We start from the raw sequence: 15876 nt of genomic DNA, 5'->3' as shown, positions 1-15876 counted from the left end.
AGGGTGCAGCCAGCGGGCTCAGGTGCCCGAGGACGGGGTCTTTGGTCTGTGGCCTGCCTTGGGAACCAGGCTGGCCCCGTGGACAGGTCGAGGCCGCAGATGCTCAGGTGCAGACGTTTCTGAAGTGCGTGGTGACTGAAGCGTGCTGGGAAGTTGGGAGACGTGTGAGCCGGAGAAGGGCTCCAGCCCGGGAGAAACTCTCCGGTGTCCTTCCCTCCTTCCCTCGCGTGGCCAGTCGTTCTGCATGTGGAATTTGCCGTGCAGCTTTTTGCACGTTGGCGTTCCAGAAGTGGGGTGTTCGCAGGCAATTGAAAACCTGGTGACAAATGTTTTAAATAGCCGTGTCACTGTTGTTCTTGGGACTTCAGGTTACCCCGGTTTTTTGCCATCTCACATGGTGTTAGGATAAGTATCTTGATGCCTGGTGGTGCTTCTGGACTGTTCCTGCGGCTCCCAGAAGTGCATTCCTGGGCCCTGCGATTCTTACCAGCATCTTGAGCAGGAGCTGCAGGGTGCAGAGTAGGGCATCCCCAGAACAGGCGTTTCCACACTCGTCCTCGGGACTCGGTGGCGCGTACAGCAGTTGGCGCGGGCCCTGGCAGCTGCCGAGGGCAGGACGCAGTGGCAGGCGGAGGCTCTGTGAGGGGAACGCTGGGTTTGGGTGCCCGAGCGGACAGCCCCTCTGCACTTCATCCTTGGAAGCTTGGCAGCTGCCCTGGGTGGCCGTGGGGTGGCCTGGTGTCCCGGGGAGACCCTCAGCCCGGGGCGTGGACACGGCTCGGGTAGCTGAGCACGGCCACACCCTGCAGGGGGAGACTGGGAGCCCACCTGGGCCCCAGCAGGAGATCACGGCTTCATCTGCGATCCCACACGGAAGAAAGCCAGCCAGGAACATGTCCCCTTCCAACAGTCCCCGTGCTCCTGCCCTTCCAAGCTTTTCTTTTAGTGTCATGGTTTTGGCTGAACGGAAATTAGTTACGATTCACAAGGGACGGAGAATTGCCACCAAAGGCAGGCTCCCGTTGTGGGCGTCCGAGTGCCGCAGTGGTGGCAGGGGCCCCCCTTCCTGGTTGATCCGTGTTGGGAAGTGGGAGAGGCAGCCTCCCTGGGGAGCCGGGTGCTCGCCCACTGCCCCAGCCCGTCCAGCCCCGTACACGTCCCTGGTGCGTTTTCAAAAAAAGTGAGCCTGCCCTGGCCGATTTCTCAGTGATGAGAACACCAGTGATTAGCAAGTTGCATGTAAGTTTTTGTTCGTATTTCTTTTTTCTTTCCCTTCCTGGGAGAATAGTTTGCACTTCTCTAGGCCTCTCTTCTTCTCACCTCAAGTGCTTGGAGGACTGAGCCTCTTGCCCCCAGGCCTTGCTCCTCCCGTTGAGCCGCAGCCTTTCTCACGGGGCCTCCTCTAGCGCAGCATCCGCTCCGTACGCTTCCTGTCTCCAGTCCCCCCGGTTACCGTCGGCGCCTGATGATGGGGTGCGGGGCGGTGGGTAGGGGGGCTCCTGAGGACCCCGAGGATGCCTGGGGCTCTCCTCCCTTCACCCTCCAGCCCTCGCGACGCTCTGGGCGGTGTCTGCTGGTGCTTGTGGCACCTCTTCGCACCTGCTGCCCGGGCCTCCAAGGGGGCCTGAGGGCACACCCCTGCCCTGTGTCTGTCCCCGGCTGCGCACTGCAGGGACCGTGCCGCGGTGCAGCCACAGCCTCCGGGACTGGACATTCCACTCTTCTCTTTGGGAGTGTGGCCGTGTTGCTCGGCTTTGGCTCGGCTTCACCTCAGCGTTCTGAGCAGGTGCTGGCCCTGCGCCCCAGGGCTGGGTGACGGCTCCCCCCCACCCTGCAGCCCAGGGACTGCGTGGGGCCCTGCGCCTGCCCCAGCACCTGTGCACTTCAGGAAGATGGGCCGATGGGGGAGGAGCTCCTGGACCTCGGGCTCCCCGGGTGTTGAGGACGAGTCTGACCTGTCTCTTGGAGGGGAGCTCCCATGTCAAGGAAGTAGCCCTCCAGGCAGGACCCTGCTGCTCCTTCCCACCCGACCCCTTTCAGTTCTGAAGGAAGTGTTTCCTCAGTCGACGCCAGAACCAGCAGCTCCAGGGGCCGGGGGACGAAGGGGTGGGGCGGCTGGGACCCGAGAGTGTCTCTGAGGCTCGTGCGGCTGGGAAGGGACAGTGTCGGGGGCTTCCCTGGGATGGTCTTTGGGTTTAGCGGGGGTGCTGTTTCCTCCAGGGAGTGCTGCTGGCAGGGGAGGGAGCACGGCCGACAGAAGGTTCTGGTCCTTCCCTGCCATGGTGGAGCCTGCGGCGAGCAGCCCTCCTCCCTGCCCAGCGCCTCCCCTGCTGCCTTCTCTGTTGCAGTGACCTTGTCTTGTCCTCTGTCCCCAAAGATGATCACCACGGCCATGGCCCAAGGCGGGATGCAAGTCCGAGCCCGGTTCCCGCCCAGCACCGCTGCACCTGCCGTCCCGTCGAGCTCCGTCCCTGCGGGCACACAGCCCCCGGCTCAGGTACTCACCCGCAGGCTGGGCTCCCCTCCCCGAGCGCGCAGCCGGGGCGTCGCTTTCAGGTTAACGTTGTGGGTAGTTCCTATTTTCCATTTTCTGCAGAAATACTTTCTGTAAAACCTTAGTGTGTGGGAGCGTCAGGTGCTGTCATTTCCACGGTCAGGTGAAACGAGCTGCACATCTCCTCACTCCTCTGTGCCACCAGTCGTCCACGGCTGTTCACAGTTAACGCCTGTTGCAAGGAAATTTAAAATCCAGCTCCCCGTGGCAGCAGCCGCCTCGCGGTGCGCAGAAGCACTCGGGGGTGCTCGTGGCGCTCGTACCGGACAGCACGTCACGGGATGTTGTCGTGGCAGGAAGCCCCTCTGGCCAGTGCGCTCCAGGGTTTCGAATGAGCTTCACTGCCCTCGTGCACACATGTGCACACGCTGTGTGTGCTGCTGTCTCTGCGTGTTACGCCCTTCCCGGGATGTGAATCCGTGTTTCTTCCCTGTTGCAGACACTGGATTATTCCGTGGTGCATTCACTTGTTTAAGAAGTAGTTATTCCGTGTGTCTGTGTGCCACACACTTCTGTGATTTTGAGAACAAAACGGTGATAAGATTCCCTAGTCTGACGAGCTTTCCATTGGAGCAGGTTTGCTGTGAAAACCTTAGATTTTGCCTAAAGGACTTTGAAAATTGGTTTCCTCTACGGAGGCCTCCACCTGTGCTCTCAGCAGAAAGTGGGCCCTGCCTGCCAGCCCAGCCCCGTGCCGAGGGGCACATGGAGGGGAACCGGGGGGCCGCCAGGGGCCTGGCCAGGCCCGTGCTCCTCACGTGACATGCAGAGTGGGACGTGGTTGCAGAATGAACGACGTGGGCCTCCCCGCAGGGGGCACTGAGCTCTTGGCGCACACACGCATGTGTATACACACACACATGCACACCCAGGTGTGTGGAGGGGCCAGTGACACAGTTGGCCATGGCTGGGACTTTGTCGGGCTGTGGGAGGGGAAAGGTGCTGGAATACGCTGGTTAGAAGGCCTCGGGGGGAGCTCTCGGGGGTTGCTGAGGATGGGGCACCCTGTTCCCAGTTCCGTGTCCATGGGGCCCTTGCGTGTCCCCCTGCTTGCCCCGTTTGGGCTCCCGGCCCTGGCCAGTCCCCCGGCTCAGGGTCCTCTGGGGTGGTGGGGCGTGTCGGGGGGGTTGGTTTAGTCCCAGCATGCAGGACTGATGTGTGTGAACCAGCGAGAGTCCACGACACTTCTGGGCAGGGGGCTGCACCATGCCTTGGCTGGGTGCCGGGTGTGGGTCTCGGGTTCCCTGGGAGCCCACGGGGGGTGGGATGCAGGCGTCAAGGCCCCAGGGTCCACCCGCAGCCCAGCCCGGATTGTGTGATGGCGCTGGTTCTACAGGCCTCACTGTCCGTAGTAAGAAAAAATAAGGTGGAGCCAAAATAAAGTTAGCGCCTGAAGTAAAGGCTGTGGAAGGCTGTGTTTCGTCTGTGCCCTGCAGCGTGGGGGCGAGTGATGGGGGCCTGCTGGGCGTGTGGCCACCTGCACACAGAGGGTTCCAGGGTCCCGCCATGGTTGCGGGGGCGTGTGGAGGACACGCGGCAGTGTTGGCTCCCTGTCCCGGCAGTGAGCTGACCCCGGGGATGCCAGGAGGAGGGTGCAGGGGCAGTGCTGCTCGGGCAGGGCCGTGCGTGTGTGTGGAGGCCGGGGCACCTCAGGAGGGGCACGGGGCGGTGGAGGGAGCGCCTGGGTGTCGCCCTGCCCTGTACCCTCAGGCCGGGCCGGTGCCCTTCCCTGTGGGCGTCCACCGGGACTGTGCGGGGTCTTCCTAAAGGGAGGTGCTCGCTGCCCGGCCCTCCGTGGGGTGTGCTGGCGCTCGCACTGCCTGCGATGACACGCGGGGCCCGGGAGGACGGGAGCCTCGGGCCAGCTCTCCTGCGGCTCCTTCGCACCCCCACCGTGTTCCCGTGTTGCTTCCCTCGTGGCGGGGGTGACCCTCGTGGCGGGGAGGCGGCTCCTCACAGGCCCTGGAAGCAGGACAGGCTGTCGGCCCGTCCACACCTACCTGCCACCTAGGGACCGCTGACGTGAGCCACTTTTATAACTTCAGGAGAGCGTCTGTGCGGGGCTGGGGGTGCACACCCACATGTGGCCTCGGAAGCACTGGCGGCGGGGGCCTGGTGTCCTGCCTCGCCGTCGCGGTTCTGGGGTTTAGAGGGCGGGTTCCTCTCCGCCGGGCCCCGGCTCCGCACCCTCCACCCAGTCTCTCGCACCCAGGCCGGCCGGAGAGCTCCCCGGCGCATTGGCCTTGTCGGGGGAGCAGCAGCTTGGGGCAGGGGCTGCAGGGGCTCCCGAGCCGGCCTCCAGGAGGGGCCCCGTGAAGGCAGGACACCACCCTGCACTCAGCACCTCCAGCCTCCCCTGGGTGGGGGCCTGAGGGGCTGCTCACCCGCCTGGTGGCAGGATCCCCCACACTGGGTGGACCCCAGGGCCCCTGCCTGTCTGGCCTCCCGAGCACCCTCACCACGGGGGCTGGCGGGCCCTGCTCGGGAGCCAGCCCCAATTCCAACGTGGAGGCGTCTGTCGGAATCCATTTGAGCTGCTTGTTCAAGGTGTAGCACGGGAACTCGTAAACCACGTCCTCCCACCCGACGAGGGGCCACGTTAGACCTGTGGGTTCACTGTGGGTCCTGCTCTCCCCGTGGGCACCCTCGAACCCACCTGCACAGAAGCACGGGGATGGCAGGCAGCGTCCTGTGCACCGGACCCCAGCTCGGGGTGCTGGTCCCCCCGAAGCAGCCTCCCCCAGATTCCATGCGGCAACCCCGGGGCCAGCCCCAGGGCTCCTTCCTGACCCCGACTCCGGGAGCCAGGTGAGCAGCAGCCTGTCTAGAGGATTCTCTCGGTGGCCCCAGCATGGAGGCAGAGGCGGGCGCGGGGTCCTGGCGTCCACAGTGCCCGCGGGGGCAGGTCCGGCCCTCCCAGGTCCCTTGTGGCCTTGCTGAGCATGTCCCAGGAGAGGCTGCTCGCCGAGGGCCGGGGCCATGCGGGGACTGACGCTCCTGTCCCAGGCTCCGGGCAGCACTGGGTCCTGTCTGGGGGTCCCTGAGAGGATTCCGGCGGGAACGAGGGCAGAGCCCGATCTCGAGGCCAGTCTCTGACTCCAGGGCTCTCGTCTCCCCAGACTGGGGCTTGTCCGTCCTCTGAAGGCGTCTCCAGCCACCCTGCTGGCAGTGAGCCCCGCAGGTGTGGGCACGGGGCAGGCACCCTCCCCAGGCCCCCGCCCGGCCCAGCCTTCCTGCCGCACCTCATGGGCCGAAACAAGGGGTGTTCTTTCTGCGCTTTCCGGGCTCACCTCTGCAGGGACGTGGGGGCAGCAGGGGCAGCTGGGGAGGAGCGTGTTGCAGGAGTTGTGCTGTGGGGTGGGGGTGCACGTGTGTGCGCAGGTGCACACGTCCTCCATGGGGCAGGCGAGCGCAGGGTCTGAGACAGCAGTGGTTTGAGGTGCGTGTGGGGAGGAAGGGCCCGTGACCGAGACCAGCACGTGGGGGCGTGAGGGGCCGCGAGGGGGGCACCGGGGCCGCCGCGAGGGACTGAGCCACCCTCCGCCCCAGGTCAGCCAGAGCGGCCTCACACTGCTGTCCTCGCCGTCGCCGGGGCAGCAGGCGCAGACCCCGCAGTCGATGCCGCCGCCCCCGCAGCGTCCCCCGCAGCCCGGGCCAGCCCAGCTCGCAGCCCGGCTCCAACGTCAGGTAGGCCCGGGCGGCGCCCACTCGGGGTGGTGGCCCGGCCCCCGGCTCACCCCTGGCCACGCTCCCCGCAGCTCCGGCCCGGCCCCCTCGCCCGGCAGCTTCCTGCCCAGCCCCTCGCCGCAGCCCTCCCAGAGCCCCGTCACGGCGCGCACCCCACAGAACTTCAGCGTCCCGTCCCCGGGGCCTCTCAACACGCCAGGTGAGTCGGCCTGGGCCCCGGCCGCGGGGTGTGGGGCGCGGGGGGCCTCTCCACGGGCAGGTGCCCGCGTTCACGGGCCGCTCCCTGCAGTGAACCCCAGCGCGGGTCCTGAGCCCGGCGGGCCCCCAGCCAGGCCGAGGAGCAGCAGTACCTGGACAAGCTGAAGCAGCTGTCCAAGTACATCGAGCCGCTGCGCCGCATGATCAACAAGATCGACAAGAACGAAGGTGGGCGCGGGGCCGGGGCCGGGGATGGGGGTGCCGCGGGCGCCAGGGCCTGAGGCCTAGCACCCTCCTCTGCCCCAGACAGGAAAAAGGACCTGAGCAAGATGAAGAGCCTCCTGGACATCCTGACGGACCCCTCCAAGCGGTGAGCGCCCCCAGCCCTGCCCGGGGGATGCGGCACGCTGGTGACAGCCGGGGAGGGCGATGGGGGCACCTGGCTTCAGGGAGGGGCCTCGCCGGGGCCCCCGGGGGCGTGTCTGCTCGGGCTTCACCTTCGCCAGGGCCCACACTGCAGCCACATGCGCGTGCAGACACACACACACTCACCCCCTAACAGCTGTCCCTCGTCCCCACTGCACACACACGCACACCCTAACGGCTGTCCCTCGTCCCCACTGCACACACACACACACACGCGCACACACACACACACTCACCCCCTAACAGCTGTCCCTCGTCCCCACTGCACTCACACACACACACACACACACACACCCTAACAGCTGTCCATTCTGCCCACTGCACTCACACACACAACGCGCACACACACACCCTAACGGCTGTCTCTCGTCCCCACTGCACTCACACACACACACACACACACACACACACCCTAACGTCTGTCCATTCTCCCCACTGCACTCACACACACGCACGCACACACACACCCTAACAGCTGTCCCTCGTCCCCACTGCACTCACACACACACACACACCCCCTAACGGCTGTCCCTCATCCCCACTGCACTCACACACACACACACACACACACCCTAACGGCTGTCCCTCGTCCCCACTGCACTCACACACACACACAAACGGCTGTCCCTCGTCCCCACTGCACTCACACACACGCACGCACACACACACCCTAACGGCTGTCCCTCGTCCCCACTCCACTCACACACACACACACACCCCCTAACGGCTGTCCCTCGTCCCCACTGCACTCACACACACACACACACACCCCCTAATGGCTGTCCCTCGTCCCCACTCCACTCACACACACACACACACACACACACACTAACGGCTGTCCCTCGTCCCCACTGCACTCACACACACACACACCCCCTAACGGCTGTCCCTCGTCCCCACTGCACTCACACACACACACACACACTAACGGCTGTCCCTCGTCCCCACTCCACTCACACACACACACACACACACACCCCCTAACAGCTGTCCCTCGTCCCCACTGCACTCACACACACACACACCCCCTAACGGCTGTCCCTCGTCCCCACTGCACTCACACACACACACACCCCCTAACGGCTGTCCCTCGTCCCCACTGCACTCACACACACCCCCTAACGGCTGTCCCTCGTCCCCACTGCACTCACACACACACACACACACACACCCTAACGGCTGTCCTTCGTCCCCACTGCACTCACACACACACACACACACCCCCTAACGGCTGTCCCTCGTCCCCACTCCACTCACACACACACACACCCCCTAACGGCTGTCCCTCGTCCCCACTGCACACACACACACACACACACACACACACACACAAACGGCTGTCCCTCGTCCCCACTGCACACACACACACACACACACACACACACACTAACGGCTGTCCTTCGTCCCCACTGCACTCACACACACACACACACACACCCCCTAACGGCTGTCCCTCGTCCCCACTGCACACACACACACACACACACACACACACACACACCCCCTAACGGCTGTCCCTCGTCCCCACTCCACTCACACACACACACACACACACACCCTAACGGCTGTCCTTCGTCCCCACTGCACGCACACACACATACACGCACACACACACACACACACACCCTAACGGCTGACCCTCGTCCACATCACCAGCCATGTTGTGGCTGTCAGGGCCGGGCCGTTGAGCTGTGCTCCCTGGCTCCTGACGGGCCTCGGTCTGACCTCGGACCTCAGCTCTGCCCCTGCCTTGCCTGTGACCCTGGGCAAACACCCGAGCTTGTCACCCTGTCTGCAGAGCCGGCTGTGCCTGCGTGTGTCACCACGCGTTCTCCCGTGCCCCAGCTGGTCCCCTTCTCAGGAGCAGGGCGAGGGTCCCACTTGCACAGACGCTGCCACAGTGTGCTCCTGGGCCACTTCTCTCTCCCTGCCTTCACTCAGGCTGTGCTCCCCTTCTCCCTTCTAGAAGGCTCCCCGTTCTGCTCACGGGGCAGAATGCTGATCACACTGAACAGGGGCTGTCCGAGCTGGAGAGAGTCCAGGCCCTCTCGGGCTGAGCCGTGGGCTGCGGGGAAGGGAGGCAGCTCCAGAGCAGACGAGTTCCGGCGTTGGCGGCCGCCTGCCCGGCGCTGTGGGTCTGCCGACGGCCCGTCCCCAGGCTGAGCCCCTGTGAGGGCTCCCGGTGGCCTGCAGCGGTTCCGTGCTTCCCCCAAGCCTCCAGCCCTGAGGCCACCAATGTTGCCTCTTCTTCCCCTGCAGGTGTCCCCTGAAAACCCTGCAGAAGTGTGAGATTGCCCTGGAGAAGCTCAAGAATGACATGGCAGTGGTGAGTGCGGCCCTGGTGGTCCTCGGGAGGCCTGCAGGGGTGCACTCTGCCCGCGGGGTCTTCTTTCAGGGCAGCCCTGGTGGGGATGGGGTGGGAGCACAGACGTGGAAGTCTGGGGCTTCGTGCCGCTGCGGCCACATCTGCCTGGGGGAGAGCTTGGGGGTCTGGGGCGCGCGCTCGGGAGTGGGTGTGGCCACAAGCTGACCCCCTCTCCCGCCCTCAGCCCACGCCACCCCCACCCCCAGTGCCGCCCACCAAGCAGCAGCACCTGTTCCAGCCCCTCCTGGACGCCGTCCTGGCCAACATCCGCTCGCCTGTCTTCAACCACTCCCTGTACCGCACCTTCGTGCCGGCCATGACCGCCATCCACGGCCCCCCCATCACGTACGCGGCCGGGGGCTTGGTGGGGGCTCGGCCGGGGCGGGGGGGGGCCCGGTGCTCACCCGCCACCCCCCCAGGGCCCCGGCGGTCTGCACCCGGAAGCGCAAGCTGGACGAGGACGAGCGGCAGAGCATCCCCAGCGTGCTGCAGGGGGAGGTGGCCAGGCTGGACCCCAAGTTCCTGGTGAACCTGGACCCCTCGCGCTGCAGCAACAACGGCACCGTGCACCTTATCTGCAAGCTGGGTGAGCGCCCTGCCCGCCACCCGGGCCATGAGCCCACGCTCACACTCATGCTCGAGTGGGACATAGGGGCTGGGTGGACCCTGCGGCCCTCCCCCGGCCTGCGCTCGCCTGTCTGAGGTCCTGAGGAAGGTGGCAGTGGGAACTGGGGCGCCGGGGCAGCCCTGGGCCTTGCGGGGTTTCTCGCTGAATTCCCCGGGGCCACAGGTTGTGGGGCAGGGCCTGAGCCGGGGTCCAGGGCAGCCTCCTGTGTTGCAGATGACAAGGACCTGCCCAGCGTGCCGCCCCTGGAGCTCAGCGTGCCCGCCGACTACCCCGCCCAGAGCCCCCTGTGGATCGACCGGCAGTGGCAGTACGGTGTGTGGGCAAGGGGCCCAGCACCTGCCGGGAGAGAGGAGTCCTGTGCCCTGAGTGTCCCACAGAGCCCCCTCCCCTGCCTGGCAGTTCGCAGGCAGCAGCTTGTGGGCGGCGGGGGCAGCCGGGGCCAGCCTGCAGGCACAGAGAGATCTGGATGCAGGAGCCGGGGGCAGTGGGGTCAGGGTGGGGACCTGAGGGTGTCGTGGAGGGAAGCCCTGGGCTCCGGGGCCCGAGCAGGGCCTGAGTCGCTGGGCAGAGGGGAGAGGTTGGGCGGGCCAGCCGGGGGGCGCGTGGTGACGGCCCTCTGCTCTCCGTTGCAGACGCCAACCCCTTCCTGCGGTCGGTGCACCAGTGCATGACCTCGCGGCTGCTGCAGCTGCCCGACAAGCACTCGGTCACGGCCCTGCTCAACACCTGGGCGCAGAGCATCCAGCAGGCCTGCCTGTCGGCCGCGTAGCCACAGTGCACACCTCATCGCGGACACTTCTAGTGGGTTCTCTGGAGGACCCGGGGTTAGGTTAGCTTTCCTGCTTTTATCTTCTGCCTTGGGACCCGCGGGACGTTCTCCCGCGCTGCACAGCACTCAGACAGGCGGCTCGTGGGCCGGCCGAGCTGGGAGGGGGCACCGGCCCCTTGGAGGAGATTCTCCACGCGCCCACCCCGCAGGGCGCCAGACACTAACGCCGCCTGCTGGGAGACCGTCACGCACACGCGGCCGTCTCTGACCCCAGTGCTGAGTCCGGGCGACTCCCCCGGGAACGGGGCCACGTTGCAGGGAGTGCTGGGGTCGGGGTGGGGGGCCTCCGCCTGGGAGGAGCGGCGTGGCCTGGGGGGCTGGGTGTGCCGCCCGCCAGTGGGAGGTGCCCTCACCGCCGTGCAGGACCAAGTGACCACGGGGCTGCCCACCACTGCCTGCTCCAGGACAACCGGGTCCGAGCCTCGGGCCACAGCACCGCCCGCTCTGCCACTGCTGCAGAGAGTGAAGCTCCCAGCAGATGGGCAGCCCCCTCCCCATCCCCACCTTTTGTATGTGCACCGCACGTCACCTGTGGTTCTTATAATAAACACCTCATTCCTGGCTCGGTCCTGTTTGTCACTGCGCTCCCTCCTCCTCTTCCTGTCCCGGCAGGGCTGGGCCCTTGGTTTGGCTCACCCTGGCGAGCCTCCTTCGGGGTCTGGCCACCCACCAGCATTCCAGGCAGCAGCCATGCTGAGGAGGGGGAGCTGCCCACCCCACAGGGCACGGTGGCTGCCGGGCAGGAAAAGGAGGGCTCGTGGTAAGAGGGGCAGCGTGGCGACGGGGGCCGTGGCATCCCGGGAGGGTGGATCTGGTGCCTGGCCCAGCGGGGTGGCGCATAGCAGTGTTTACCAAGTCTCAGGCAGCACAGAGAGGTGCCCAGGCTGGGCCGGGGGAGGCCCAGTGACGCGCTGAAAGCACCCAGGGCAGCCGGGTCCAGACTGAGGCCCCGAGGTGGGGACAGGATAACTGGGGAACTGATGCCCGGTTGGCGTGGGGTTTGGAGAAACAAAGTTTATTTTCAGTCTTTAACGGGTAGGGTGATGCTTACTTTATAATATAGTTTTGTGTAAATGCAAGACAGCAAAATTTGAGCAAGAAAATTGAGAACTTCTGAATTGTGAGATCAAGGGTTTTACCGCAAGTTGTGGTGGTCCCACTCGAGCCTGCCTTAGCAGGGCTGGGGTCCTCCGGAAGGCTCTGTGGGGTCCTGGCCTGGAGCTCACAGCACAGGCCGGTGCAGCCGCCGGCTCTGCACCGCCTGCAGCCTCTTCTGCCGCTCGGCAAAGCTGCTCTTGAGGGTCTGCTTGAGCGCGGGCAGGATGGCACGGTCCGCCACGGGCACGGGGCTCAGTAGCAGGCTGCGGGGCAGGGGTGGCACCGTGGGCGTCTGCAGCAGCCCCAGCCCGGCCTCTCCCCGCAGGCCCCAGGACTCACCATTTCCTGGCCGGGCTCTTGGCAGGGACCTTGGGGAGCTGCGTGGCCTCCTGGTCCCTGGAGGAGGAGGAGCCGTGAGCCCAGGGCCTGGGCCTCCCAGCCACGTGGGGTGGGCGCCACCAGGCACTTACTTGGGAGAACCGGGCCCTGGCTCCTCGGGGGCGGCCCTGGGCCTGTGGTTCCCTTCCAGGAGGGACTTGAGGTGCTGCAGCTGGAAGGCGAGGAGATGAGGTGTGGGGGGGCCTGGGGGCCCCGGGTCCGCCCCCACCGCCCGGCCGCTCACCTCCTGGGCCTGCAGCAGGTTGGCGTTCCACAGCTGGCGGATGACCACCTCGCACTGCTGCAGCGTGGCGGGCTTGCGCAGCTGCAGGAGCAGGCTCGAGGCCAGGGGCACCCCTGCTGCCTGCCTGCCGGTTACCGGGACGGGCCCCGCCTGGGAGGGCTCCGCTTCTCTGGAAGTCATCATAGCAGCCTCGAGCCACCTCCCTCCCGGGGCAGCACCCACCCGGCCCGGGGCCATGCGAGGCAGAGGGTCCCAGCCCCGGGGCTCCAGGCCCAGTGGGGGGCACCTCAGGCCAGCTGAGATCTGAGCTTGTCCCCTCCCCTCGAGGGCCACCGGGGGTCAAAAGTGGTGCAGGGAGTGGCACTACGTCCCAAGCCTGCGTGCACGTAGTGGGGCAGGTTGCCGGGGAGCGGAGACTGTGTGCAGGGGACAGGAAGCTGGCCTGCTAGCTGCACTGCCCTGGGACGACAGGGTCCACTTTTAAAATGCAAGCGCCCAGGCTGGCTCCTGCTGGTGCCCCAGGCAGCCACCCTGGGTGTTGCTGGAGCCAGGCTGGGGCAGGGAAAGCAGAGCGTGGCAACTATTGGAGGGAAGCAGGGGCCCAGGCCCCCAGACAACCCCACGCTGCGTCCTGCTCTGGTTCTCAGCATCCCTGCTCATCGCTCTCTTGCTCAAGAGCGAGCTAACTTGTAGGCCAGATGACTTTCTGCGCTGGGCCCGGGGAGCGGGGGGCCCAGCCCTGGGTGCCTTACTTAGCCCGCGCCTGTGCCCCGGGGCCTCCGTCCGTCTTGCTGCAGTGAAGTGGGGCAAGGCTTGGATGCTCGTCCAGGTCTGTTTTCTGGGGGATGTCGGCTTTTGAGTCCTGCTTCTTGAAGGAGCCGGGCTGGGGCCTGGCCTTGCCGTGAGAGTTGGCTGCAGGGCAGACCCCGACGGACGGTCACTGCAGTGGCTGGCAGCTGCCGCCCACGCCGCCCCACACCAGCTGTGTGCACCCAGGGCTCTCTGCGCCCAGCCTGTTTCTCCTCTGATGGAGGGCTGCTGGCGGAATGGGTGAGGGTCTGAGAGCGAAGCCCCTGGGGCGGCTTCTAAAACCAGAGGTGTCCAGCGGGCACCGAGCCGCAGCCCTGCCAGCGTGCCCACCCCGCCGTGGCCCAAGCAGAGATGCGGCCCCTCCTCCTGTGTGGGGCAGCCCCTGCAAGCTGTGCCCTGGCCCTGGAAGCAGCACCCCATTTGGGGCAAAATGCAACTGAACAAGAGGCCTGGGGTCTCAGCCCCCTGGTTTCCTCTCAGCCGGTGACCTTCACCTGCCTGGGCTCTCCGTGCAGGGGCAGAGCCACTGCTGCTGCTGAGCGGGCCGAGCCCCCCTCCTGGGCAGAGCCTCCCACCTGCCTCCTGCGTGCTTGGTGCGGGGACAGCCCGTGCTGGCGGCCCTGCCTCCTGGCCTCCCTCTCCCTGAGCCCCCCGGCCCAGCCCAGGCTTTGGGCTCTGCTCAGCCCACCACAGCACCCATCTGGGGACCCCTGCCCCGGAGCACTCAGCACAGGGGAACACGTACCTGAGACCGTCGAATTCGAGACCGACTTGTTGGAGTGGATGCTGGAGGTGGACACGCTGCCTGGTCGGAGGGAAGGCCACGTGAGCCCCAAGCAGGGGCAGCCGCTCAGTGCGGCCCCCCACCCAGCCACGTGCCTGGGGCAGAAGAGGCCGGACCATCCCTGCTGGCGGGCAAGCCCACCGGGTCCCCACAGCCCTGGCCCCAGAGGTAACGGGGAGAGGGAGCCCACAAACAGAGCCTGGGCGGGGAGGGGCTGGCCGGGGGCCGGGCACACCATGTTCCTTTCTGCCCTGGACGAGTCTTGCTCCCGCCTATCATCAAACGGGTGCTGTAGGATGGTGGGGAGGGGCTGCCTCTCGCCCCTGGGGAGCCCACCAGGCTGGGGGGACGGGAGCGGAGTGGGGGGCTGCTGCACCGGCCTCAGGCACCCTGAGAGCAGCCCCTGCCACGCTGGCCTGTAGTCACCCGGCCGTGGCTGGGCCCACGGTGTCTTCCCCCAGGGAGGGCCGGGCCTCACCTTTCTTCTGTGGCCCCTGGTGCATGATGAGCTTGTAGTGGAGATCTGGGAGCAAGCACAGGCCGCCTCGTCGGGGTGGGAAGCCACAGCTGCTTCGAGAGCCGCCCGGCTCACTTCCCGTGGCCCCGGCTGCCCTCTGCCCCCCACCCTCCCTGCTCAGCCCCGGGGGTCCTCGCTCACAACCCTGTCCCTGGGGCTCCTGCCTGGGCACCACTGGCCAGAAAGAGGATCTCTGGGCAGTTCCTGGAAGCAGACCCCGGCGGCCATGCGGCCATGCCTGTAGGCTGCCAGGTGGGGCCCGGGGCTCCAGGGACCCCGGGGAGAGTCGGGGTGATCTGGCGAGGAAGGGGTGGCCCACGCTCAGGGCCTGGGGTGGTCACGTCCAGCCTGGGCGTCAGGGGCTGGGCCTGAGGCCTGAAGCGCGTCTCAGGAAGGCCGAGTGGGCCCGGACAGAAAGACGCCCCGCGATGGAGGGCTCGGCCCGGCAGGCGGAGGGGCAGCGCCAGGGGGCGAGCAGCCCGGGCAGGGGGACGGGCCCACCCCGGGTCTGGGCGTTGGTCCGCGCGTGTCCCGGGGCCGTGCCCTCCGCACGTCGGTGTGTGTCCGACGGAAGCTGTGTGTGCTGTGTGAAGCCGGCCCCCGCGCGCCCCGCCCCGGCGCCCACCCCTGTTCTCCCGCTTCAGCTGCTCCGTCTCCGCGTGGAGCTTGCCCAGCGTCTCCGCGTGCTGCTGCTGCAGGAAGCGCAGGCTCTTCTCCAGCTCCAGGACGCGCTTCTGCGCCGCGCCCAGCCCGGGGGGCGCGCCGGGGGCCGGGGGCCCGGGGGGCGGGCGCGGGCGCGGGCGGGAGCCGCTGCGGGAGCCCGGGGGCCCCGAGCTGTGCGGCCGCAGCCCGGGCGCCGCCGCCGCGCTCATGTCGCCGCCGCTCGCTGGCCCCGCGTCCCCATGGAAACGCCGAGCCCGGGGCGGGGCTAAGGAACGGGGCGGGGCAGAGGGCGGGGGCGGGGCCGGAGGTGGGCGGGGCCTGAGCAGCCGGGGCGGGGTAGAGGGCGGGCAGGGTAGCAGGTGGGCGGGGCCTGGGCGGCCGTGGCGGGGTAGAAGGTGGGCGGGGCCTGAGCAGCCGGGGCGGGGGCAGCAGGCGGGGGGGCATGAGCGGCCGGGGCGGGGTGGAAGATGGGCGGGGCCTGAGCGGCCGGGGCGGGGTAGAAGGTGGGCGGGGCCGGGCGGCCTAGGGGCGGGGTAGAAGGTGGGCGGGGCCGGGCGGCCTAGGGGCGGGGTAGAAGGTGGGCGGGGCCTGAGCAGCCGGGCGGGGTAGAAGGTGGGCGGGGCCGGGGCGGGGTAGAAGGTGGGCGGGGCCTTGCTGGGGTGCCGCGGAGCAAGCCCTCAGGCATCCTGACGAGA

General features: G+C 67.3%; 2 protein-coding genes across 2 annotated transcripts in view; one reads left to right on the top strand and one right to left on the bottom strand.

Moving 5' to 3' along the window:
- MED15 (mediator complex subunit 15) overlaps positions 1–11248 on the top strand; it is a 69830-nt gene extending 58582 nt beyond the window's left edge. The window contains 12 exon segments of the mRNA XM_037823449.1: positions 2378–2497; positions 6104–6202; positions 6204–6241; positions 6313–6440; positions 6531–6562; positions 6565–6667; positions 6746–6809; positions 9125–9191; positions 9415–9575; positions 9650–9816; positions 10072–10170; positions 10491–11248. Of these exon segments, the coding sequence (XP_037679377.1) occupies positions 2378–2497; positions 6104–6202; positions 6204–6241; positions 6313–6440; positions 6531–6562; positions 6565–6667; positions 6746–6809; positions 9125–9191; positions 9415–9575; positions 9650–9816; positions 10072–10170; positions 10491–10627 (1215 nt within the window). The 3' untranslated portion in view covers positions 10628–11248.
- A 534-nt stretch (positions 11249–11782) lies between these two features.
- CCDC74B (coiled-coil domain containing 74B) lies at positions 11783–15390 on the bottom strand. The gene is made up of 8 exons (XM_037823452.1): positions 15144–15390; positions 14480–14524; positions 13963–14022; positions 13160–13319; positions 12408–12576; positions 12256–12335; positions 12125–12181; positions 11783–12048 (listed from the first exon to the last, which is right to left on the bottom strand). Exons 1-8 carry the CDS (start codon positions 15388–15390, stop codon positions 11910–11912), a joined length of 957 nt encoding a protein of 318 aa, XP_037679380.1. The 3' UTR covers positions 11783–11909.
- Positions 15391–15876: the final 486 nt, after the last annotated feature.

The sequence above is a fragment of the Choloepus didactylus genome, assembly GCF_015220235.1.
Source record: "Choloepus didactylus isolate mChoDid1 chromosome 23 unlocalized genomic scaffold, mChoDid1.pri SUPER_23_unloc1, whole genome shotgun sequence".
NCBI lineage: Eukaryota > Metazoa > Chordata > Mammalia > Pilosa > Megalonychidae > Choloepus > Choloepus didactylus.
Note: the sequence above shows the minus strand (reverse complement) of the source record. Positions and strands in the feature narration are given on the sequence as shown.

Bases quoted from the DNA above. Each gene is read 5' to 3' on its own strand.
- CCDC74B (XM_037823452.1), bottom strand. From the start codon at position 15,390: ATGAGCGCGGCGGCGGCGCCCGGGCTGCGGCCGCACAGCTCGGGGCCC. The intron at 13,320-13,962 runs GTACGTGTTCCC...TCTGCCCTGCAG, and splicing joins CTCGAATTCGACGGTCTCAG to CCAACTCTCACGGCAAGGCC. The intron at 12,336-12,407 runs GTGAGCGGCCGG...CTCGCCTTCCAG, and splicing joins ACCTGCTGCAGGCCCAGGAG to CTGCAGCACCTCAAGTCCCT.